Here is a 24,514-nt window from a genome sequence, read left to right as displayed (position 1 = left end):
AGCAAAGCTGTCGCGATCTCGCAGCCTCAGAAAGCGCCTTCACCATGCGGGCGACCGGCGCATGGATGAGGACGAGGGGTGTGGGCTGGGGGAGAGGGTTGATGGGCCATCGGCGAAATCAGTGACTCACGACAACGCACGTACCCCGGCACTTGGTAGGAAGGTGGGAGCTTAGCAGTCGGGGACAACTGGGGGATGTGTGGGGGGAAGCCTGGCACCCCACTCTGGCGCCCCAGCTGTGAAACCCAGGGAGCGCAAGGCCCAGCGCATCCACCCCCGCGGGCTGAGGAGGGCGCGCAGTGGGCCAGGCAGCGGGAGCACGAGCGTCAGGCGCCCCCGTGAAGTCGCGCTCACGTCCCCTAACACCGCCTCAGCGGTTGCGCGAGACTTGCCCGGCACAGAAGGTTCTAGAAGCGAGAACAGTCGGCTCAGTGATGCTATGCGGTCTCGCTACCATGAGCTTCCTCCACGGAGAAGCCCACTGTGGCGGGGGGCGGGCTCGCGGGGGCGGGCCGGGTGATCAGACCGAGAATTCTGGCGCTACTTCACCCTACGACGCCCTAAGGCGAAATCAGCTACTCCCTGACCCGCGCGCTCGGCTCGGGAGACACCGCCCGTCGGACAGAGACGCGCGCGCGCGCGCGGAGAGAGCCGGGGGCGCAGGGTGTGCTGCGGCCGCCGCGTGGGCGCGGAGGGAGCGGCGCATGCGCAGAGTCCTCGTGGGGGGACGTCGCCGACCGCCCGCGCGCAGTTGCGGTGCCGACGCCGACCGGGCTGCCGCGATGGCCGACTCTGAGGGGAGTGTGGCTCTGGCCGAGGCCGCCAAGCCGGACGCGAGGACGGTGCAGGTGCTGCGGGACCTGGCCAACCGCCTGCGCATCCGCGCCATCCGGGCCACGTGTGCCTTGAGCTTCGGGTGAGCGCTCGGCGAGTCCCGGGCCGGGCCGCCCCTCCAAGCCCCTCTCCGCCAGCCGGGGCCCAGGGGCGCGTGGAGCGGGACCCGAAAACCAGGGTGCGGCGTGGGGAAGAAACCGCGCCCGAGAGAAACGACACGGCGGGCGTGGGTCTTGCGTTGGGCGCTGTTCCCTTCCGCAGCCGCGTGTCCGCTCGGGCTGTTGGGCCCGCGCGCCCTTCTGCTCGGGAGAGTCGGCGCTCTGGGGCGCTTCTGCGGGGCTCGCGGGGGGCTCAGGGTCTTTTGTTGGGGCGTTTTGGAGCTTGTTCGGTGGCGGGTTTGTTGTATTTCTGTTTTTTTCGAGAGCGTCGCCTTGGGTGGTTTGTTTCCAGAACGTTCTTCCAGGTTGCAGATTCAGTGGCGAACAGTTGTATCCGCGCCACAGTCGTTTTGCTTCTGTAGAACCCGTGGTGGCGTCGCCCCTACTTTCAAAATGAAAGTGATTTCAAATCTGGCTTAATAATTTCCTTCTCCTCTTAAATTTAATCCAGCTCAACGTTGGTTCATCCTTTCAAAGAACCGGCTTTGGTTCACTTTATTATTCTAGTGTCTGTTTTGGCTCTCATTTTTGTCTGCTGGCTTCTGGCTTAGGTCGTTCTGTAATGTGTCGGTGGTTGAGTTAGGTGTTTGACCTGAGAGTGTCCCTTTTTGAGGAAAGGGTTTACCAGCTGTTCGTTCCCTCCGGCACTGGTTTTTCTGCATCCCGTAACTTTTGGTATGTTGTCTTTTCCTTTCCAAGCATTGTCCACTTGAATTTCTCCTGTGATTTCATCTTTGACCCATTGATTGTTTAAGCGTGTTTTGCTTAATTTCCACGAATGTGGGTTTTCGTTAGGGGTTTTTAGTTGCATTCCATTGTCATCTGGCAAAGTACTTTGCCTGATAGGTCTTCAATCTTGTCCTCCAACCTGAGCTGGGACAATAAAGGACAGTGCAAGTGAGTTTAAAATGTGCAGTTTTGGACTTTCTAACACTTTCATTCTGCTCCATTCACCTTCAAAATCAATAACAGTTTACATTTTCTCAAGGGATCTAACAGTTTAGCCCCAGTCCATCCTCTTAAAGGATACTCGGCCAGGCAAGAGTTTGGTCTCAATTTTGCGTACTGTGAAACTTTGTAAAAGGACATTATTTATACCACGAGCCAGACCGAAAACCTTAATTTTCTAGTAATTGTGGTGCGATGCTGCAGAGGTGCTTTAGTGTCCCGCCCTGTCCTCTCTGCACTTAATGGTTAGACCCCCATGCAGGCCTTCTGCATTTCGGCATTCACTTACTGCACCATGAGAAATGACTTAGTCTCACCGTTCACTTCTGTTTTTTTTTTTTTTAAACATTTCTTTCTTTATTTTTTTTTTAAGATTTTTATTTATTTATTTACTTATACAAGCACTGGGTACAGTCAGAAGCGCGGGAGGGTGAGAGAATTCACCAGAACCAGAGCGGGGAGCAGAGCAGGCAGAAGGACCGAAGCACACTGCTGAGGGGAGCAGCAGGCACGGCAGGAGAGGTCTGCGCGCCATGTGGGACCCTCACCCGGTGGCCGGAGATCGAACCGGAGCTGCAGAGGCTGTGGGCAGCTTCGCAACCCAGCGCTCAACCGCTGCGCCACTGGGGAGGCCCTTACCGTTCACTTCTTAAAAGAAACTGGCTTTAGAATGGGATCTTTGTGCTTTTTTTTTTTTATCCAGATTGAAATATAATTGGCATACAATGCTATGTAAGTTTAAGGCATACAATGTGATTTGCCTCCATGTTTTGTAGAATAATTACCACAGGAAGTTTAGTTCTGCATTCTATAGATACCAGAAGAAAAACTTATTTTCCTTGTGATGAAAATTCTTAGCATCTAATACTTAGCTTTTGGATGTACCAGAACGGGATCTATTGTTGTACATCACATGCTGAGTATTTTCAACTGGATGTTTCTACCTTTTAACCGCCTTCCTTTAATTCCTCTCCCCCATTCCAACCTCTCATAACAACAAATCTCATTCTCTCTTTCTATGACTTTAATTTTCTTCAGATTGCACATGTAAGAAATACAAATATTCTTATTTATATGATTTGTTTCACTTAGCATAGTTCGTCCATGTGGTATTGGCAGGGTTTTCTCCATTTTATGATTCAACAATCCATTGCACATATGTATCACATCTTTTTTTTAAATTTTTTTTAAAGATTTATTTATGTATACAAGCACTGGGTACAGTCAGAAGCGCGGGAGTGTGAGAGAATTCACCAGAGCCAGAGCGGGGAGCAGAACAGGCAGACTGAAATACACTGCTGAGGGGAGCAGCGGGCAAGACAGGAGAGGTCTGCGCGCCATGTGGGACCCTTGCCAGCGGCCGGGGATCGAACTGACGCTGCAGAGGCTGCGGGCAGCTTCACAGCCCAGCGCTCCACCGCTGCACCACCAGGGGAGGCCCATGTATCACATCTTTTTGCATTCATCCATTTTTAGAAAACACATCTCCTCCATGTTCAGATGTGGTCCAGACACAGAATTACTGATCACGTGGTAGGTAGTTCTGTTATTTTTAAATATTTTTAACATGCATACTGTTTTGCAGATTGAATGCACCAATTTGCATTCCCAGCAACAGTACACAAGGGTTCCCTTTTGTCTACATTCTCTCTAGGGTTTATCTCATCTTTTTCATAATAACTATTTGTAACAGGTGTGAAGTGATATTGTGGTTTTGATTTGCAAATCCCTAAAGAGAGTGATTTTGTGTACTTGTTGGTCATTCGTGTATTTTTTTTTAATGTCTTTTTTTTTTTAAGGCATGTTTTTATTTATTTATTTGTTTGTTTGTTTTGTTTATACATGCACTGGGTACAGTCAGAAGTGCGGGAGGGTGAGAGAATTCACCAGAGCCAGAGCGGGGAGCAGAGCAGGCAGAAGGACTGAAGTACACTGCTGAGGGAGCAGTGGGCGGCAGGAGAGGTGTGCGCGCCATGTGGGACCCTCCTCTGGTGGCCGGAGAGCAGCCGGGGATTGAACCAGCGCCGCAGAGGCTGTGGGCAGCTTCGCAACCCAGCGCTCAACCGCTGCGCCACCGGGGAGGCCCTCGTGTATTTTTTTTTAAGAAAGTAGATACTTTGATTAATTTTTTTAATTTATGCATGCATACAAGAAGGGGGGGTGCAGGCCAGAGGTGCAGGGGGTGAGAGGATTCACCAGAGCAGGGAGCAGAACAGGCAGACTGACTGAAATACACTGCTGAGGGGAGCAGCAGGAGACAGGAGAGGTCTGCTGCGCCATGTGGGCCAGCTCCCTGGCCGGGGATGGAACTCATGCCATAGTGGCTGGCTATAGCTTGATAGTACTGAGACTTTAACCCCTGTGCCACCAGGGAGGCCCATATATCTTGTTTGTAAAAAAGTCTTCAGGCTCCCCCCCCGCCCCGCCCGCCCTTTTGATTGGATTATTGGGGAGAGTGTCACTGAGTTGTATGAGTTCTTCGTATGTTTTAGATACTAATCCCTTTTTAGGTACATAGCTTGGAATTTTTTCCCCATTCTGTTTGAAAATGTCTTTCCATTGTTTTGTTTTTGTGTTGTGCAGAAGTGTTTTGGTTTGATGTAGTCCCACTTATTTTTTGTTTTGCTGCTTGTCCATTTTGTGCCATACCCAAAAAGTTGTTGCCAAGACCCAAGTCAGTCAAAAAGTGTTCTCCCATGTTTTTTTCTAGTTTAATGGTCTCCAGTCTCACATTTAAGTCTATTCCCCATACTGAGTTAATTTTTGTGAGCCGTGTAGGATAGGGAACTATGTTCTGTTTGTTTGCTTTTTAACATGGGTATATCTGATTTCTTTGCCCTCATTTATTGACTAGACTTTGAGTATATTTTTATTTCCTTTAAGGAAAATTTACTTTTAATGTAATTACGCTAGTAAATGTATTTAAACGTGTTAGTTCAAATGGTACCCTGATTTGGTTGCAATGTGGACATTGAACTAAGATTTTGTAAGAAAATCCTTGCGCCTATAAGCTATATTCATTTTTCAGTGTATGTGGCCTCATTTTTTTGGTTACACTTTTTAACACGGTGAGATGTTTAATACCAAGATCCATCAGCAACTTCATATTTGCATTCTTACGTATACATGAAGCTTCCACCGACATTTCTTAAGCTCATACGTAACATACACTTTAATATAAGTGTGTTAGTTTTTCACTTTCAAGGGCTGTATATATTGATATCTTTTTGAGTTAGGGTTTTCATAGTCTTTGGTTAAATACTCTGAAGTGGAATACAGCAGTGTCATCTGGTATCTCTTCTTGTTTTTAATATTTTATATAATTCTTACATCATTTCATTTTTGCACAATGTATGCATTTTCATTTTGGTTATAGTCCCCATACGATTGCACCCGGTATCTCTGTTCTTAACTTTCGAAGAAACCTGTGTTCATTAGTGCTTTCATGCCAGCACCCAGAGGCAGAATTGCTGGGCTGAATGGGGGTTCTAGTCCTGAGGAGCCTCCATATACCTTCCTATACAGCACGCAAGGTTTACTTTTCTCTGTATCCTTGCCGACACTTGTTTTCTTGTGATTTTTGTTACAGCCATTCTGTCAAGTGTGCAATGATACTTCATTGTTTTGATTTGCATTGTGAAAAACATTCTTTTACATATCTGTTGGCCACTTGTGATGCCTTCTTTTGTGAAAGTCTCTGTTTAGAGCCTCTGGATTGTACAGGGTTGTTTGTTTTTAGTTGTATGAGTTTATTTTGGATATTGACCCCTGTCTGTTATGTAATTTGCCAATTTCTTCAGTTCTGTAGGTTGCATTTTCTTTGTAAAGCATTTATCTTGTTAGCCTTTTGCTGTTCTTTTAGTATGATGCCTTTTAGTTTGATGGTAGTTGCATTTATATTGGCTTGCGTGAGAGATATAAGATAGTGCTCGTTTCATTGTTTTACATGTACTTGTTCACTTTTTCTAGCAGCATTTATTTATCAGACAAATTTTCCTTTCTCCATTGTATTCTCTCCTTTGTCATAAATTAGTTTTCTGTGTGAGAGTTTATTTCCGGCTCTCAGTTCTGTTCCATTGATCAGTGTGTCTGTTGTTATTTTAATACCATACTGTTTTGATTACTGTAACTTTTTAGTATAGTTTGAAGTCGGGGAGCATGATACCTTTGTTTCATTATTTTTGTTTCCCAGAATTTCTTTAGCTATTCACGTTTTTGTGGCCATATGCATTTTAGGATTTTTTTTTTTTCTCTGAGGAATGCTACTGGGATTTTGATAGTGATTGCATTGAGTCTTTAGGTTCCTTTTGCTAAAATAGCCATTTTTACACATTAATTTTTCCAACCCAAGAGCATGAGATAGCTTTTCATTTCTCCTACAGAGACAGGTCTTCTGGGGGAGTAAGGTTTCATCATCTTAAGTCAGTTATGGCCAAGCTGTGTTTATTCTGTTTTCTGGTAGGTTTTCTATAGTTGTTTTGATGCACGACCACCCCTGTCCAGTGGACTGTCTCCACCATCATTCACCCATACTCTCAGGACATAAAATCTTAGAAAATCTGATTCCCTAAATCTCTGGAACCAAGGTGGCCATTCATATTGTTCCAACTTCCATTGAGCCTTAACCCTCTTGTCAAATGATGGTTGACCTCATATGCATTGGTTTATTTTTGTTTTGTGGCATTTCTGATAAATGACAGCACAAATGAGGAGATGCTTACATCAGGTGAGTTTGACCTAAGTGTACAGGTGCTCAATGATGAAAGGTCTTAGAGGTCTTGTTCTTTCTCTCCGCTGGGGGAAAGGTGGTGAGGTCACTGAGCTGCAAATATCCTTAGAAACAGTGAGCTTGAGAGACACTGACCTTGCTTCCCTTTCCCTTAGTTGGATTTTTCCAGGCCTGAGAGAATTGATTGCTGCTTCCAGTCTGAGGCAACCACGTGCTGAAAGGTTGCCTCATGCGCCACGTTCCTGGTGAGTTCACTTGCCTGTGAGAAATGACCTAACCTTGTCTACGTTTCAGCCACCCCACGTCATGCAGCAGTGCTGCTGAGATCATGTCGGTGCTGTTCTTTCATGTCATGAAGTACAAACAGGGGGACCCGGAGAACCCCAACAATGACCGATTCATCCTCTCCAAGGTAAGGCAGCAAGGGCTGCTCAGTTGCTTGCTTCTTAAACGGATTTAAACTCCATTGTCTGCCTTAGAGTGATAGAGGTTTTCTTCAGCAGTAGCTGCCAGGGCACTTTTCTAGCCACCAGAATGTGTGTGTGCATCAGATTTAGGCCGCAGCAGAAATTGAGAAAGAGAACATACAGGAGCGTAGGCCTTGGCCTTGTCCGGGGGTGGGGTCAGTGGGTGCTCTACAGCTAGGAGAGCCAGGGCCTCCATGATTGGCGTGCCCGGGGTGGGGGTGTCCATTGCAGACAGCTACTGCGGGAGGCCTCCTGCCAAGGCCTGGAGCTGTTACTGTCAGGTGCTTGGATGCCCTTAGAGGGGTCATGGTGCGGGAGGCTTGCAGGGTGGGGGTCACAAGGTCCCACCCTGGGTGGGTCCTTGTGACCCCCACCCTGCCCAGGCCTTTGTTTTCGTTTTATCTGGTATTTTGTTTTCTACGGCCAAGCAGGCCTGGGAAGTAACCAAAAGGCTTTTTTGTAAACATGCTCTTTGTGCTGGAACAATGATGAGAAGTAACACGTGAAAGAGAAGAGCTTTTTTTGGTGCCTGTAGCACCTTGTGCGCATCTTTTTTTCTCTTGTACACACCTTTATTCTACCTTTCCTTGGTCCCTCTCAACCATGAACACCTCCCTTGCGGCATAAGGGTTCTTGAGGAATGGAAGAGAACCCACGTGGGCCTCCTTGGTGGCGCAGCGGTTGAGCGCTGGGCCGCGAAGCTGCCCGCAGCTTCTGCAGCCCCTGTTCGAACCCTGGCTACCAGCAAGGGTCCCACATGGCGCGCAGACTTCTGCTGTGCCTGCTGCTCCCCTCAGCAGTGTACTTCATCAGTCTGCCTGTTCTGCTCTCCGCTCTGGCTCTGGTGAATTCTCTCACCCTCCCGCACTTCTGACTGCACCCAGTGCTTGTATAAATAAATAAATAAATAAATCTTTTGAAAAAAAGAAGAAGAGAACCCACACTGGGGGGACACTTCAGCCATGCCAGGCACCGTCCTTGTTCCTGGCCAGTCTTCTCAGTTCTACAGCCTCCTGCCACCTGAGGAGGATTCGCCATCATACCTGTAAAGTGAGGCCCTGAGAAGGTGGGTTCACTTACCCTCCATTTGAAAGCTGTGGGGGAGGCAGAGCTGGTCAGACTACAGAACCCAGGCTAGACCCAAAGACATGTAAGGCAACCAGGAGCCAGCGCTTGTTGTGGGAGTAAGGTTGGGGTGTGGGGTAGAACCAGAGGTCAGAAATTTAAGTGAGATAGCTCTGCTGGGCTAGAAGCCACGGTGCCCTGAGTGGTGGGAGGTAAAGTAGGGAGTGAGCAGGGGCCAGAGTGAGCAGGACAGTGCAAGAACTCGGGCTGTATTTGGCACTAGAAGTGAGATCTTGGGCAGCTGATAGCTGAGCCAGCATGAACCTCTGTAAGTTGTAAGAGGCTCCCCCCTGGGAGCTGTGTTGAGGATGATTAGGGAGCAGGGAGACGTGGTAATGAGGGTGGTGAGAGATGTTCAATGTCTTTGCAAGCTTTAACGTGGGCCCTCAGCATGGCAGCCCTTCGGTGTGCTGCCGTGTGGCCCTCACAAAGCCAGGGTCTCTCCATGGACCTGTGCAAACCTGTGCAGCAACAGGGTGGGGGGATTGATTCCTTTCTGGCATCGGCACTTCTGAACTCTCACTTGGCCTGATTTTAACACACCAGGGAAGTCGTAGTCTTCATCTGTGTTTCCATCTAAGAACCCATATTCGCTCACAAAGTCAAACTCTTGGTTTGTGTATGGCTGGATAAAAGGCTTTCTGAAACGGCAGGGTTCACGCTTATGTTCTCTGCACTGCTCTTAGGCTTTGTGTAGACTGCCATCTAGGGAAGCCGTTCTTCGGCTCCTAAATCTCCAGTTACCCTGGCCGCTGGCCCTTCTGCTGTGGCACAGGGGATTCCTCGGGCTTCCCCGTCTTTGGGATGCTGATCCGAGACTTGGGTGTGCGCAGGTGTGGTGAAGAGGAACCCCCCCTAGTAGGGGCGGGCGGGCCTTCCCAAAGAACAGTGTGCACCCAGTGTCCTGCAGGCGAGCCAAGTTCATCCGCTTTCTTCTCTTACAGAGACTGTCGTTCATTGATGTGGCCACTGGCTGGTTTGGCCAAGGGCTGGGTGCTGCGTGTGGCATGGCCTATACCGGCAAGTACTTTGACAAGGCAAGGTAAGCTGCATACCGGGGAGTCACTTCATCACCCTCACCACCACCCGGCCCCACCCCCGGTACTTTGGGGCAACACTGATGGCTGGGTGTAGCACCAGTGCTCCAGCAGTAAAGAGATCAGAAAGCATCCTAGCGTGTGTGCACCCTGCTGGGGCGATGGTGGGGTGGGCAGGCTGGCCATGGTGGGGTACCTCTTGCAGTCCCATGACTTCGCGGGTGCCTGAGTCAGGCGCCCCTCGCCTCCCGCCCACCTGCTGCTAACACGCTCAGGCCCCTTCATGCCCTGTAAGCGTGATGACGTTTTCCATCTGCTGTTGGCTCTTTTGGTTTGTGTCCTGCGATTAATAACATTTTCTCAAACTTGAGTTACAGCATTCCTACAAGGTCTGGGCTGTGTTTTATTGGTATAAACACTTCATATTTCTGCTGCGGAGGAGTTTACTGTTTACAATTGAACATATGCTCCTGAGGTAGAATGTTTTGATGGTTATGATTATTGTAAATAAATTTGTAAGATTGGAAATAGGAGGTGGCAGAGCTCACATTGGAGCCTGCCGAGAAACGGCGTGTGGATGTTTGGGTGTTTAAAGGGAGCTGCTTCCTCCCAGTCTCTTCTTCCCCTCCTGTTGGTGGAGCTGCAGAAGTGGCAGTAGAACCTAGAAATGCCTTTTACAGCTAGAACCAGGACGCTAGCCAAAGGCGAGGCCCAAGCTTTTAAAAGTGGCACTTCCCCAGCTGTGGCGTTTGGGTCGCTCAGGAACCTGGCGAGTCCAGCAGCTGCTTCAGCCTGGTGTTTCTCTTCAGAAACTGCATTTGTCCAAGGGCCCAGAGGAACCCCTGCCAGGGTCCTAACCCACCTTGCCTTGCTTCAGCTACCGGGTGTTCTGTCTCATGGGAGATGGCGAGTCCTCCGAAGGCGCCGTCTGGGAGGCACTGGCTTTCGCTTCCCACTACAGTCTGGACAATCTCGTGGCTATCTTCGATGTGAATCGCCTGGGCCACAGTGGCGCCTTGCCCCTCGAGAACTGCATCGAGGTCTATCAGAAGCGCTGCGAAGCCTTTGGGTAACTGCCCTCTGTTGTGTCACCTACTTTATGTTCCCTTTCTCCTTCATTTTGTAACCTGGCACCGCCTCCTGTGGCAGGTGGAATACTTATGTGGTGGATGGCCGTGATGTGGAGGCGCTGTGCCAGGTGTTCTGGCAGGCGACACAAGTGAAGAACAAGCCCACTGCGGTGGTGGCCAAGACCTTCAAGGGCCGGGGCATTCCAAGTAAGCAAGTGTTCCTTTTACGTGTGGGATTGTTAGCAGCATCTGTGTGACAAGCGCGGTGGAAGCAGGCTAGGGCTCGTCAGACAACCAACTAGTCCCACCTGTGATGTGTGCTGGGCTCTCTCACTCTGCTTGACTCTTACTAGACAGCGTGTCTGCTTAGGGTTGGGGGGGACCCAGACCCTCCCAGCAAGTGAGCAGAAATTTTCTACCTGCAGAGGCAGTGTTAAGAAAGATAGTCCATTGGAAGCTGAGGGACACTCAGGGGGGTGAGGCTAGTGCATGAGTTGGTGCCCAGGGTGCATACCCGGGCAACTAGGAAAACAGTAGCTCTGGGAAAGGTGGCTGTGTAGACCAAGGGAGTGGGGGGGTTGGAAGTCTTAACATCTTGCAGACTTTAAGACTGACACCAAAAGTCGTTCGTCTCAAGTATAAATAGTTGCAAAGGATGTGTGTGGTTCTTGCTTTTTTCTCCTAGAAGAAAAGTGTTCTCTGACTCCTTGTCAAATAGTCTTTCTATGTTGAGTGCGTGGGAGTCAGACGCGCTACTATGGCACCACGAGGTCACGCCCAGTTGAGTAAATGATGACCCGTTTACTCCTGGCATGCCCATCCCATAATCAGTTCTAATTGGTTCTGCCCCTGAAGTACACCTCAGACCTCTTCTATCCATCTCTCCTGCTCCCCACCAAGGGCCCATCATTTCTCCCTAACTGCAGTGCTTCCCCCTGAACCAGTCTCCATATGGCTTCCAGGGGAATCTTTCTACACCATGGACATGATCAATCACCTCTCCCACCCCACACCCTTCATTGGTTTCCCATCTTGCTTTTGGACAAAACTCCAACACCTTATACCCATAGGATACTCCATAGTCCACCCTGCTTGTTTCTTCAGCCCCTCTTCCCTCACGCTCCCCTCCATTCATCAGCATGTGGGACAGTGGCCACTCAAGAGCCTCTGGGCCTTTGCCAGGCTGTCCCCTGGTGCTAAGTGCCAGGTGATCTGACAGGTGCTCATTGAATACACATGGACTGGATCGTCTGTTCATTGGTTGCAGGTGTTGAGGATGCAGAAAATTGGCATGGAAAGCCAATGCCAAAAGAGAGAGCAGATGCAATTATCAAATTAATTGAGAGCCAGATACAGACCAATAAGAGTCTCGAGCCAAAGTCTCCTATTGAAGACTCACCTCAAGTCAACATCGCGGATACAGAAATGCTCTCTCCACCTGCTTATGAAATCGGAGACAAGGTAGGCAGAGCCATGTAACAGAGTAAGTACAACCTTTGCTTTTCCTGTGTGCCCAGGACTCTTCATCTAGTCTGTTACCCACAGATGAACCCATTATAGAGGGGCGTGACATTTAAAGGTCATTCATAAGCAGTAGAGACGATTTCTTTTTCACTGTCTGATATCCTTCGATTTCATACTTCACTTACGTCTGAATTTTTTATGGGTTAGGTCAAATGCTACATTACATATTTGCTTGCTTCCTAAATATGCTTTGTGCCCTGTAGTTTACTTGCTGTGCATGAAAGCGCCATGGTTCTGTTTCTACGCAAAAGAGGGGGGCCCAGGGCCTCCCCTGGTGGCGCAGCAGTTGAGCGCAGCACTGTGAAGCTGTCCGCAGCCTCTGCAGCGCGGGTTCGATTCCTGGCCGGCCAGGGAGATTACCACATGGCGCGGCAGACCTCTCCTGCCGCGCCCCCTGCTCCCCTCAGCAGTGTATTTCTTCATCAGTCTGCCTGTTCTGCTCCCCGCTCTGGCTCTGGTGAATTCTCTCGCCCTCCCGTGCTTCTGACTGTACCCAGTGCTTGTATAAATTAATAATGAAAAATAAGTGTTTAAAAAAAATTATGAATTTTAGGGCCTTCCCGGTGGCACAGCAGGTTGAGCGCAGCACTGTGAAGCTGTCCTCAGCCTCTGCGGTGTGGGTTCAATTCCTGGCCGACCAGGGAGCTTCCCACATGGTGCGGCAGACCTCTCCTGTCTCCCCTCTGCTCCCCTCAGCAGTGCTTACAGTCTGTCTACCTGTTCTGCTCCCCACTCTGTGGTGAATCCTCTCACCCTCCCGTGTCTCTGGCCTGTACCCCAGCTCTTGTATAAACAAAAAATAAATCTTAAAAAAAAATTGTTAAAAAAAAGTATGAATTTTTTAAAAAGTTACACTAACAGGGCCTCCCCTGGTGGTGCAGCAGTTGAGCGCTGGGCTGCGAGGCTGCCCGTAGCCTCTGCAGCGCCGGTTCATTCTCCGGCCGGCGAGGGTCCCACAAAAACAAACAAAAAAAAAAGTTACACTAACAAGTATAAAGGTTGGCTCTGGCTTGCTGATACAGTCTTCAGGTAGATTAGCTAATAACTTACCTGCTTAAAGATAAAAACCATAAACGTATAAAATTAGTCATTAGATATGATAAACACACATGGAGAACATTCAGAGAATGGCAAATTGTATACAACTTCATGCTAATTGGCATGGAAATTTGTAAAAGAAAATGAACCATTTTTTTAGAAATACATAAAATATCAATATTGGCTTGAAAAATACAAAACTGGGGCCTTCCTGGTGGCTCAAGGGGTTGAGACGCAACACTGAAGCAATCTGCAGCCACTGCAGCACGAGTTCCATCCCCAGCCAAGGAGCTGACCCACATGGTGCGGCAGACCTCTCCTGTCTCGCCCGCTGCTCCCCTCAGCAGTGTATTTCAGTCAGTCTGGCTGTTCTGTTCCCCACTCTGTTTCTGGTGGATCCTTTCACCCCTGCACCTCTGGCCTCCACCCCAGTTCTTGTATGCATAAGTAAATAAAAAAACCCAAAAGTATCATTCCAATTCATCCATAAAACTGAGAATGTGGCAGAGCTAGTCCAAAGAAAAAGTACAGACTAACCTCACCTGCACATACCAGTATAAAAGTTGTAATTTGCCAGTTTCAAGTTGGTACATTAAAGAAATCCATGAATCAGTGGAGTACAAGTTGTAATGTACAGATGATTCATCAGTATTTGGAATATCATTTTGATACATGCTACACAAAAGCAGTTCATAAAATCCAACAGTCATTCCCATTTCGGTTTTTGTTTTGTTTCAGACCTCTTAGTAAAACATAATTGGACTGGTGAGATATTTCTTCAGTTTGATTCTAAATCTAACAATCTTAAACCTGGAGCGCCCCCCCCCTTTGTACAGTAAACATATTTTCATCTGACAGAATCAGCCCCGTTCTGGATGTGCTGGCCAATGTGGCTAAATGATGAAATACAGAACCAGTCCGTATAGGGGACTGCAAGCCTGTCATCACTGGCAGGTGATAGCATTGTGTCTGGAAAACCCAAGAGAATCATCCCGAAAAAGAATCCAGTAAAAGCTTGTAGTGAGACTAATGCACAGTTCACTCCTCTTCTAAATAAACAAAATGGACAGGTGGTCCCTTTTACAGTCACAAAACTAAAATAGCTAAAGTTCAGATATGCAGGGTCTTCATTAAGATGCTTAAAAAACTGTCCCCCTCAGTGACCTCATGCCTTGTACGTGAGCAGTGTTTTCCCAGGGGGCGCAACGCAAACCTGTGCTTCCTGTGCATCTCTGGGCTGGCAAGTGGGCGCATGGCAGGAAGATAACCTCTTCGTGCTATGTCCTGTATAATTTTTTACTTTGTGTCTACTTGAATTGCCTAATTTTTAAGAATATTTTTGAGCACTTTGATGAATGAAAGAAGGCAAATGAAGAGGCAAGCCTTGTTCTGTGTAACAATAGATGTGTTGAGATTTGAATCACTGTATAATCCACCTATTTAAAGTATGCAGTTAATAAGTTTCAACGCAGTGACAGAATTGTGGGGTCATCACTCTTGTACCACCCCAGAAGAAACCTTGTGCCTGGTAGAGTCCTGTCCCACTCCTACCCAGCCCCAGTAGCCAGCAAGCTTCACTCAGCCTCTGGATTGGCCTGTTCCAGACACTTCATGTAAGTGGGACCTTGAACGTAGACGCCTGTGTCCGGCCGACTTGGCACAGTTTTCTGGCCAGCCTGCGTGGCCTGTGCAGGGCTCCAGCTCTCAGGTGTGCCAGGCATGTTGTGTTTGCTGCCATCCATCGATGGGTGTTTGGGTTGTTCCTGTCTAAAGTTCTGCATTTTCATTTTTGCAGTGAGTATTTTCAATTTCATACTTAAAAAGTCAGAAACAGTGCATTTTGGGAATTAAAAGGTTTTAATTATCTGAATGGGACAGGGAATAAGTTTTTTTTTTTTTAGATTTATTTATTTATACAAGAGCCGGGGTACAGGCCAGATGCGCGGGAGGGTGTGAGGATTCACCAGAGACAGAGTGGGGGACAGAATAGGCAGACTAACGAAATACACTGCTGAGGGGAGCAGTGGGCGAGACAGGAGAGGTCTGCCGCGCAATGTGGGATTCTCGCTGGCTGGCTGGGATCAAACCTGCACTGCAGAGACTGCGGACAGCTTCACAGTGCAGTGCTCAACCGCCTGCGCCACCAGGGAGGCCCCAGGGAATAAATTATTGATAGATCACTACTTCATGGGTCACATACGGACTTCAGATTGGTGAGCAAGCCGTCTTCATGATTCTAAGGAAAATTATTGGTGAATCAGAAATTTGTTTGCCTCATTAATGAGGTAGTTCTGCGAGGTTTCTCGCCTTCCATCTTAACGCATCCTGAGACACTGTTTCTCTCTTCTAGATAGCGACTCGCAAAGCATGTGGATTGGCTCTGGCTAAGCTAGGTCACGCAAATGATAGAGTTACTGTGCTGGATGGTGACACCAAGAACTCCACCTTCTCTGAGCTGTTTAAGAAGGAGCACCCTGAGCGCTTCATCGAGTGCTTTGTTGCTGAGCAAAACATGGTGCGTACACTGTGTGTGGCCCCTCCAGTCTTCTCATTGACTCACAGTGGCCCCCCAGACATAGGAGGCCTGCTCTGCCTTAGTTTTTCTTTCCATTTATAAAGGCAAAGTACCTGAAGATGTCTCTGAGGAAACAGGTAGAAAGTAGGGCAGAGTGTGGTAGGTGGCCTCCAGAATTGCTGGTGGGAACATGGTAGACTGCCTGGCACCCTCTCCAGGTAGACTGAGAACGACAGGCTAAGGACTACAGCCATCTGATCCCAGCACTCCAGGCCTGAGGCATCCCGGGTTCCTAGTATGTCTAGATGACTTGCTCTTCCTACCCAAGTCTTACACCCAGAAGCCAGTAGGTCAGAAGGGCTACAAGGGACTGTGGGTTTTTTTTTCCATTGTATTGTGGGCCCAGTGTGTCGTACTTGTGCCAGTGTTACACCAGTTCCATCTTTAAGAGCACCAGTAGCTAGAGCTGTGGCCTTCGGTGATGCTAAGGCAGGAGTCTCTTACCACACACAACCCCTCTCAAGAGAAATAAGTTAATGCAAGTCAGCACCTTCATGTCTCAAACTGTGCCCATGCAGTGGGTGGTACATGTGTCTTCACATTGTGGAGGCTTAAAGCGGCACTGGCCTAAACACTGTGACCCAGTAGGTCTCATAACCACCAGAGATTTGGTTGGAATAAATAGTATTTACAAATTTATTTACAATTCTTAGAAATTAGTGGCCAGTTCTTCCAGTCAGAAAATTTTATACAGAATCCAAATTTTTGAATTTTTGTGAAAAAGGAACGACCTGGCTTTCCCTCCTGCAAGCTGGCTGGAGCTGAGCAGTGGGCGTCCACGGGCCTCCGCTGACCTGCTGGCGCATTCACAGCACTTCCCTGCCCTGTCAGTGTTGGGAGTGAAGCCCCTTCCCCCACCTTCTCTAAAGTAGGCTGTCACAGTTATAAGAGTACCTACACGGTTCTGTGGGGTTCTCTAGATTATTGCCGTTTTCAGTGGACGGGGAATCCATTTTCTGAATTAAGCTTCCTATCAAAAAAACTTGCTCCCCAACTTACTAGTTGCTTCAGTCAGCAGCCATATACTCTGCCACTGACGTCTTCTAGCAGCGGGAAGAACGCTAGTAAAGAAGTGGCCAGCAGGTGGCACAGGACCCTAGTGAAACAGGTGGCTGTGATAAGAGTGGGACTAGGGCTTTCTCTCCTTGGCAGCACAGGCTGGTCAGGTAGATGGCGGAGCCCCCAAATTTTTCCGTCTCTTCCCCAGAAGGCATGAGGGCGCTGAGCGAGCGGGCAGGGGAGAATGGGTGCAGGAGATTTGAGAAAGGCAGAGTGGGAAGTAGATCCTCAAGGGAAGCAAGATGGGCTTGCGTACCCCAGGCTTCCTCCTTGTGGGTTGGAAGGCACTGTTCGGAGGCACTGGCTTTGTTGTGGTGGTGAACGAGGCAGGGTGGGTAGGCGGAGTAGGGGTTGCCTGCAGCTATTTGCGCAGGGCTAAGTTGGGGCGTGGGGGAGAGGCCAGGGATGTTCTGACTCACCACCTTTGTGCTGCAGGTGAACGTGGCGCTGGGCTGTGCCGCCCGTGACCGCACTGTTGCTTTTGCTTGCTCCTTCGCTGCCTTTCTGACCCGAGCATTTGATCAGATCCAGACAGGAGCCATCTTGGGAAGCAACATCAACCTTGTCGGCTCCCACTGCGGGGCGTCCCTCGGTACGAGCTCTCGTTGCCCTCACCGTCGTGATGCTCCTCTGCAGACACACGTTAGCATGTGACTATGCAATTGCCAACCAAGTGTGTCCTTATTTGTGACTCTTAAAAAGCCGTATTATGTTCTGAAAGTTCCAGGTGCTCTGGCTAACTTTTGAGCACACCTCTTGGTTTTACTGTAACTCCCCAAGCTCTCAGCCATTGAGGAGGAGTTGTATGTCCTGAGCGCCGCTTAGCACGTTGAGCCACATCCTGGGTATGACCAGCGCCACGCAGAGCTAGAGTTCCTTTCTGCTCTCAGTGTGGTCTCCTTAAAGGCTCAGGGAAGACAGGCACCCCGGGCACAGGGAAGTGGGCAACGCAGCACACCAGGGTTCGGCCTGGGCCTAGCAGGTGGAATGGGAGGCCTCGAAGAGCTCTGCGCAGTGGAGCTATGCTGAGGAGGAGGCCCTCTGGCACACTAACCTGGACCAGGTAGACCAGAAGGAAGCCCCAGGAGGACCCTGGACAGGCAGGCCCTGAGAGTTAGCAGTGGGGTGGGTAGAAAACAGGGCGAGTCTGAGAGCCCAGGGTAAGAAGGCGACATTGCTAGCAGATGGAGGAGTCTGAAACTGCATGAGAAGCCGAAACAGTCTCTGATTCTCCCTCACTTCGGAAACATCAGGAAGTTTTCCCCTGAATGGGCAAAGTAAGGATTCAGGGAGATGAGGCCACTGGTGTGCCTCTCGTGAGGTAGGGCATCTGCTGTTAGAGTGCAGAGGTGTAGGGCAGAGAGTATGCCTCCAAGTCACCTTGAGGACCCCTAACAGAACTGAACTGAGGGCTTTCTGTGTGGGCCAGATGCAGCAGATAGAGCAGAGTGAGTCCTGTAGCGGGCCTTGAAGGGGCCCAGGGTCTGCCCAGGGCTGGGTGTCGTGCGAGTTTTAAAATTGGAATCAGCCAAGTGGAGAAGTAGCTCTAGACCTAGCCCATGTACATGGGTCAGAAACTCCCCAAATACAGCCTGAGTCCCCCTTAGCTAAAACAGCACCCCAGACACGCCCGGAAAGGATGTTAATGCCCTCCTCTTGAAAGGCTTTGAGGGACTGGCAAGAGCACCTGGATCTGTGAAGGGCAGAGCCTGAGAGGGGCCCTTGAGGAGACGAGGACAGGGCGGAGACCTAGTGGGGTTGCCTTGGCCATGGCGCTCAAGGTAAAAGTGGCAAGTGACATTGGACCAAGCGCCAGAGGTTGATGAGGGAGGGGCAGGGCTGGTGTTGACCTGAAGAGCCCAGTGGTGTCTCCAGGGAAGTAGACATGACTGCTCATGGTGACAGTGTTCTGTTCACAGATTTGAATGCTTTTAGGGGGCTCTGCTACAGTTGTGGGTACCCCTGGCAGTAAGAACTGCTCTGCAGCAGAGGGAAGGCTCCTAGTGGGCCATGCTCACGTCCAGGTTGTGCCTTGGCTTTCTCAGGTGAAGACGGCCCCTCCCAAATGGCCCTGGAGGACCTGGCCATGTTCCGAGCTGTTCCCAACTGCACGATTTTCTACCCAAGTGACGCGGTCTCCACTGAGCACGCTGTTTTTCTGGCAGCCAAAACCAAGGTATTTCTAAGCAGACATTAGTGACAGAAAAATGCATCTGGGTTCTGCTACTGCTTTGGTGCTGGTGATCGGGTCTTTCCTCTTTCCTGAGCATAAAGGTATTGGTTATATGGAATGTGGGTGGAAGAATCCTCTTAGAAGTAGAACCATTAAACTCTTTGCAGCAGAACCACTGCCAGCAAGCACACTCAGAGTGTGAACGCACATGCAGAGCAGGATGCCGCACCCCCGTGTGGGTGTCAGGTCTGCTCTGTGCCACAAGTGAGCTGAGAAGACAGAGCCTTCAGGAGGGTGCGGGGTGGGGGGGCTCCAGCAAGTTACCAGGTGCCAGCCCAGAGTGTGGCTATTGGGATCCCGCTGCAGATGAACTCCAGGGGCCCCAGTCCCCTCAGGAAGGGCACGAGAGTAGTTTCTACTCCACCTGTCACTCCTAAGGTCATGTACAAGGGCATTCAGGGGTCACAGTCTGGACCTTTCCAACCACTGTAAGCAACCTTCACCAGACTCTCCTCTCCACCCCCGCCCCGCACACGGTTGGGGTGCATCACGTGAGGCCCATGCCAGGCACTCCCGGCGCACTGAAGACTGCATGTTTCTTTGGCTGGGCTCAGACTGCACAGCGCATGCAGCACTTAACTGTGCTGGGAGTCACTCTACACCTGCGTTTATGCAGAGTGCTCTCCTGTGCGGAAGGGGTTCCATTTCTAGAAAGTTAAAAAGAGGAAAAACAAGGCTGTGATAACAGAAATCAGAAAAGTTGCTTCCCAGGGATGGGGAGAGTGCCTCCCGAGAGGGGTCGGGCACTTGTGGGCAGCGTGGCCGCTCTGTGGGCTCAGGATGCTTCATGGCATATACGGCTCTGTCAGAATTCTTGAAGTGCTCCACTCACGTAAATTTTACCTCGATGGAAACACAGAGTTGACTCCTGTGAGTGACTGAACGGAAGCAGGTTTCTAAGTGAATGTATTCGTTCATAATGTGCACCTTACACTCCTAGGTAGGTTAGTAAATGCTTTAAATACACGTGTATTTCTCTACACTCCTGGTTTTGTGCCCAAGTTCAGAAAAATTGAGTTTACATCTTATTGGAAAAATGGCGAGCCGCGTCCCAAGCTGGTGTCTGAGAGGTATGTCTGAGGCCAAAGCAGGGTGCGCTCGTGGCAGAGGAGCTACTGGTTAACACTGCTCTGGGCTGCGGCTTCCACAGGAGTCGGGGCCCTTGCCCTGAGTCCATGCTCCGTGGAGACAGACCAGGTTGGTACGTCCTCGGGGCGACTCCTGAACGGGAGTGTGACTGTGGCAAGCTTGCCCTTGAGGGCGGGACACCACACCAGCCTCCGGCTTTGGCCGGAATGGAAGGGAGCCTGATCAGGTTGGCCGGCGATTACAGGTGCTCATCCCTTGCACCGAATGTTTGCTGCATTTTCAATAAAAAGAACCATCCAGTCTTCTGCCCTTCCTTGTTCTTTAAGGATTATTTGTTGGCCGCGTGTAGTTTGGTTTCCTAAACTCTGCTCTGGTTTTGTCTGTGCCCCAGGGGATATGCTTCATTCGGACCAGTCGACCAGAAACTGAGGTTATTTATGCGCCACAAGAAAGCTTCCAGGTCGGAAAGGCCAAGGTAAGGCCTGGAGTTGTGTACTGTCACCTACTGTTACTTCCGAGAACACTGCTGCTCTAAAGAGCACGGTAGGACCCCATGTGCAGGCTTCGCCGCCTCTTTGCTGTAGCCTAGCAAAAGCCCGTTGAGACTCTGCCTCCTTGTCCCGGGAAGGAACGGTCTGCCGATGCCGTCCACACTGACCTTTTCTCCTTTCCAAATGGAGTCTCTCTTGAAGGCATGGAGTGGTGGACGAAAGTCCTCAGCCTCGAGCTAAACAAAAGAATGGAAATGATTTCAAAGGAATAGTAGATCTGCTCGGCTCAGGCTTACAGCTCCTAGGCCAGGGATGAAAGGGAACTTGAACTGTTCCGCTACTGGTAGTTCTGTGATTCTGAGGTGGGTGCGTGGGGTATGTTCTCAAGGCATGGGTTGCTAGTCCTGTTTTGTAGGCGAGGGTCAGAGAAGGCCAGCAATTTGCTGGCGGTTCACCGTGAGCTAGGGAGAGCAGGCAGGAGCCAAGCCATGTGGCCCCTTGGATGTTTCCTTCCTGCCTTTCCTGGACCTGTGTCCATTTCACGTGGCGGAGATGGTGCTGCATAGGAGATCTTCATGTCCTGCTTTCTCTCGTGAGCTGTCGTGCTTGCTGACACTCTTTTTGAGTATGTGAAATAGACCGGAGTCTCCTGAAGGGGCGATAGGTGACGCCGACTGGAGGGCTAAGGTTGAGGCTACTCCAGAATGAACAGAGGCTGGCGCTCGGAATGCCATAGTGCTATATGGGGCAGCCCTCGCCTGCCACAAGGTCGTCGGCAAACCCTGGTCGGAAGCGCTGCCAGGTTAACCCAGGTTCTGCTGTTCCCTGGACTCCCGTGGCACGCGCAAGGCCATGTGTCTGCCAGGGAAGGGGTGTCTCAGTGGCAGCCACATAGTTTGCCCGGCTTTTTATCTTCCTGTTGTCATCCCCGCCGCCCAATACGCCCCTGTCCTGGCAACACGATGTCAGTATCCTGGTGGTGAAGGATGTGAGTTAAGTGTGTGTGAGAACGTGTGTGACGCGGCTCATTCGAGGGCAGGGCTTTGTAAAGGGGACGTAGCTGGCATGCCTGTATATGCCTGTGTACTTATCAAAAGGCCCCAGCCTCAGAGGGTGGCTTGCAGGCCCTGGTTTCTGATCGTTCTGCACTGTCAGCAGTAGGGAAGCCCACTCGGGGCGAAATGGAGAATAAATGCCGTCGGTTTGCTTGAGTGGTTGCAGAGAAAACAAAACTCAGGAAAAAGACCAGGGAGCACTGGTCTTCGTCTACAGAATAGGAAGTGGCTGAGAACTTGGACTGAGAGGCCAGGCCTGGCTGCTGACCCCAGCCCTACTCTGGGAGCGTTCTCCCTGCTCCAAGGCGCACTTTCCCGGCTGGCACTGACCTTTCCAGGGCAGCATGCTCAGGCATGAAGGTGCTCGGCCCGAAGTGGGTCACAGATGCCCAGAACATTCCCTGTTAGCATGTTCATCAGCGTCCAGTCTGCAAGTGCGCCAGATCAGGGTGTCCCAGGGTGTCCAGGCAGTCCAGAGGCGCTGCCTTGCCCGACCTCTTGGTGGGCGTGAGTCTGTGCCCCAGCACCACTGGGCCACACGACTCACTTTCTGACCCTCTCTCTGCCTTTTGGACCCCGGTTTGAAATCCACTTTCTGTGCTCAGGGCCAGTTCTGCACGGGGGTTGTACAAGAACTTGGTCGGTGTGGCACGGGACTCTCAGGAGGGAGCTGTCGGGTCTGTAAAACAGGACGTGGGGAGTAGCGAGCAGGCGTCCTTGCCAGCAGGGTGGGGGCAGTGGAGCTGAGTGTGTCCTCCGCCTGGAGGTGCGCACTGGGTGGTAACCAGGGTGTTCTGTTGGGTGACACGATACCAGGTGGTGCGCCACAGTGTGGACGACAAGATCACAGTCATCGCAGCAGGGGTGACTCTCCACGAAGCCTTAGCAGCTGCTGATGAGCTCGCCAAGCAAGGTCAGTGGGGGGTTGCTGAACATCGAAGATCAGTTTGGGGGGAGGTAGGACTGGGCTGCCTCATGTACCCCAAGTGGTCTTGTGAGGATGCCAAGTCTGCTTCATCTACCAAGCTGGTTGTTGCTGTTCCCCAGGTATTTCTCTCCGCATCATCGACCTGTTTACGGTCAAACCCCTGGATGTCGCCACCATCGTCTCCAACGCCAAAGCCACGGGCGGCCGGGTCATCACGGTGGAAGACCACTCCCCAGAAGGTGCGCAGGCCTCGGGAAGGGTTTTGAAAGGCTGCTTTGGCAGGGTGTGTTTGTTTCCTCGACTGGAGGTGTGCGGTGCACTGGCGCGGCTCCTCCCGCTGCCCGTGCACCCGGTACCCTTGATCGCTGCTTTCTGCCAGTGTGCAGCAGAGGTGTGGGGTCTCTTGCCTACCGGCTCCGGCAGGGCAGGGCAGGGCCCGTCCTCACACATATGTCCCCAGCGCAGTACCTGGTCCCAGCACGGCCCAGTCTCAACTTCTTGTGGGCAGGGAGGGGTTGTAACAAGCTTCACAGCTGCTCTCGAGTCTCAAGCGATTAATAGTTTGCTCCAGAAAGGTAGGACTAGCACCTGCGAGCAGAGCATGCTGCACCGGAAGGCCACCGCTGGGACAGGACAGGGTTTGGCCGGACAAGGTTAGGTGGAGTAGACCCCATGGTTAGGTGGAGTAGACCCCAAGAGCACCCCAGTGCCTTCAGGACAGCAGTGTGCTCCCAGGAAGAGGCACATGGCAGGACCCACACCTCAGGCGTCCCTTTCTCTGACAGTGGAAAGGCACTGCCAGAGACCAGTGGTCCCCCGAGAGACTTGGCGTCTGGGCTTTTATGGGTCCTGAGGGTGCCTGGCCCAGCCCCTGGCGGCACTGGTGGTCCCGGGAGCAGAGATGTATGCTGTTCCAGAGCCAACTTTGCGGACGGCCCCTCTGCTACTCTCTTCTGTACAGTTCGTTTGGTGGTTTGAATTGACAGCTTTGAGAATGTCCACAGATCCCCACATCCATGAAGCCCTGGCTGAGAAGGCCCCTGAAGTAGAGCAGTTTGGAGATCCAGTGTCAAATGAGAACACCTCTGGCCATTTGGGGAGTGAATTCACGTCGGGCAATGGCTAGTGACCAGCATTTTCCCCGGGAACCAGCCAGTACAAGAGCCTCCCTCCCGCAGAACTGGAAAACAGGCCCCTTCAAGAACAGAACCTTCTGTCCTTTGCTTCCCAGGTGGCATTGGAGAGGCTGTCTCCGCAGCTGTCTCCATGGAGCCTGACATCCTGGTCCATCAACTGGCAGTGCCTGGAGTGCCTCGGAGTGGAAAGTCAAGTGAGCTGCTGGATATGTGTGGAATCAGTGCCAAACACATCATCGTGGCTGTGAAATGCATCTTAATGAACTAAGATCGCTGCTGGCCTTAGTCTTGGAAGACTGGCCCCCAGACGTGTGACTGCTTGTTGCCAAGCCATTGAGTTCTGTACTGCTGTGCTTTGTTCTTAGAAGCAGGTTAACTGCCTTCCTGTTAAGCTTAACTTCACATCTGAGTGCAATTGAGTCATCAAAGCAGGTGCCAGACCTTCAGTGACACAGTAGCTAACAGCAGCAGCGCTGGGTATTTCCTCGTGAGACAATAGATAAGTAAGTGGGCTGGGGATAACCTCGGGTCCAGGAGTTCCGTGAATGTGCGTGTTGCTGATGAGTAAACGTGGTGTGAGGAGAGTGGTGGCAGCATGTGCCGGGGCTCCCATGCGTTGCCTCCTGCCACAGCTTCAGGGTGCCGTGGGGAGGCGCTGCCCTGGATTGGCCTCTGCTGGTTGCTTCATTTCCTTCTGCGGGCAGAGGCTGTGGAGCAACGAAAGCCCTCAGGGTGTCCTGTGCTTCGTGCAGGGACCGCCCGGTGGAGAGGACATGCTAGTTCTACTCCCATGTGACTGCACACTCGTGAGGTTCCAGAAGTGTCTCATATACCCACTGATCAAACTAAAATGTTAGCTCAGTTATAGTCATCTAGTAAGGATACTAGTTCAAGTTCATGTTAATAAAGCATTCAAAAATAATGAAGTAGCAGCGTTATTTCACGTTTGCCGTGTGTGTGTGTGTTGGGTTTCTCCTTGGTAAAATTCTAAGTACGGAAGCAGCTTTTCTCTAAACCA

At 50.7% G+C, this 24,514-nt stretch overlaps 1 protein-coding gene across 3 annotated transcripts; it reads left to right on the top strand.

The window, feature by feature from the left end:
• The first annotated feature begins 790 nt into the window (after positions 1-790).
• TKTL1 (transketolase like 1) lies at positions 791-24,417 on the top strand. Of its 3 annotated transcripts, none has more exons than XM_037511761.2 (13): positions 791-916; positions 6,964-7,081; positions 9,206-9,303; positions 10,176-10,367; positions 10,448-10,575; positions 11,636-11,829; positions 15,281-15,445; positions 17,000-17,156; positions 18,610-18,740; positions 20,278-20,361; positions 22,249-22,345; positions 22,480-22,599; positions 23,365-23,585. In XM_037511761.2, the coding sequence occupies exons 2-13, from the start codon at positions 6,998-7,000 to the stop codon at positions 23,484-23,486; spliced, it is 1,572 nt and encodes a 523-aa protein (XP_037367658.1). In that variant the 5' UTR covers positions 791-916; positions 6,964-6,997; the 3' UTR covers positions 23,487-23,585. The 3 variants fall into 3 exon arrangements, with proteins under 3 accessions (XP_037367658.1, XP_037367657.1, XP_037367656.1); XM_037511760.2 differs by having other exon boundaries at positions 23,347-23,585; XM_037511759.2 differs by lacking the exon at positions 23,365-23,585 and adding an exon at positions 23,592-24,417 and having other exon boundaries at positions 792-916.
• The last annotated feature ends 97 nt before the right edge of the window (positions 24,418-24,514 follow it).

This window comes from Talpa occidentalis, unplaced genomic scaffold (assembly GCF_014898055.3).
Source record: "Talpa occidentalis isolate TD23 unplaced genomic scaffold, MPIMG_talOcc4v2.1 talOcc4.15, whole genome shotgun sequence".
Classification (NCBI taxonomy): Eukaryota; Metazoa; Chordata; class Mammalia; order Eulipotyphla; family Talpidae; genus Talpa; species Talpa occidentalis.
Note: the sequence above shows the minus strand (reverse complement) of the source record. Positions and strands in the feature narration are given on the sequence as shown.

Excerpts from the sequence above, each read along its gene's own strand:
- TKTL1 (XM_037511759.2), top strand. The coding sequence starts at position 6,998 with ATGTCGGTGCTGTTCTTTCATGTCATGAAGTACAAACAGGGGGACCCG. Across the intron at positions 9,304-10,175 it reads AAGTACTTTGACAAGGCAAG|CTACCGGGTGTTCTGTCTCA; the intron begins GTAAGCTGCATA and ends GCCTTGCTTCAG. Across the intron at positions 10,368-10,447 it reads AAGCGCTGCGAAGCCTTTGG|GTGGAATACTTATGTGGTGG; the intron begins GTAACTGCCCTC and ends CTCCTGTGGCAG.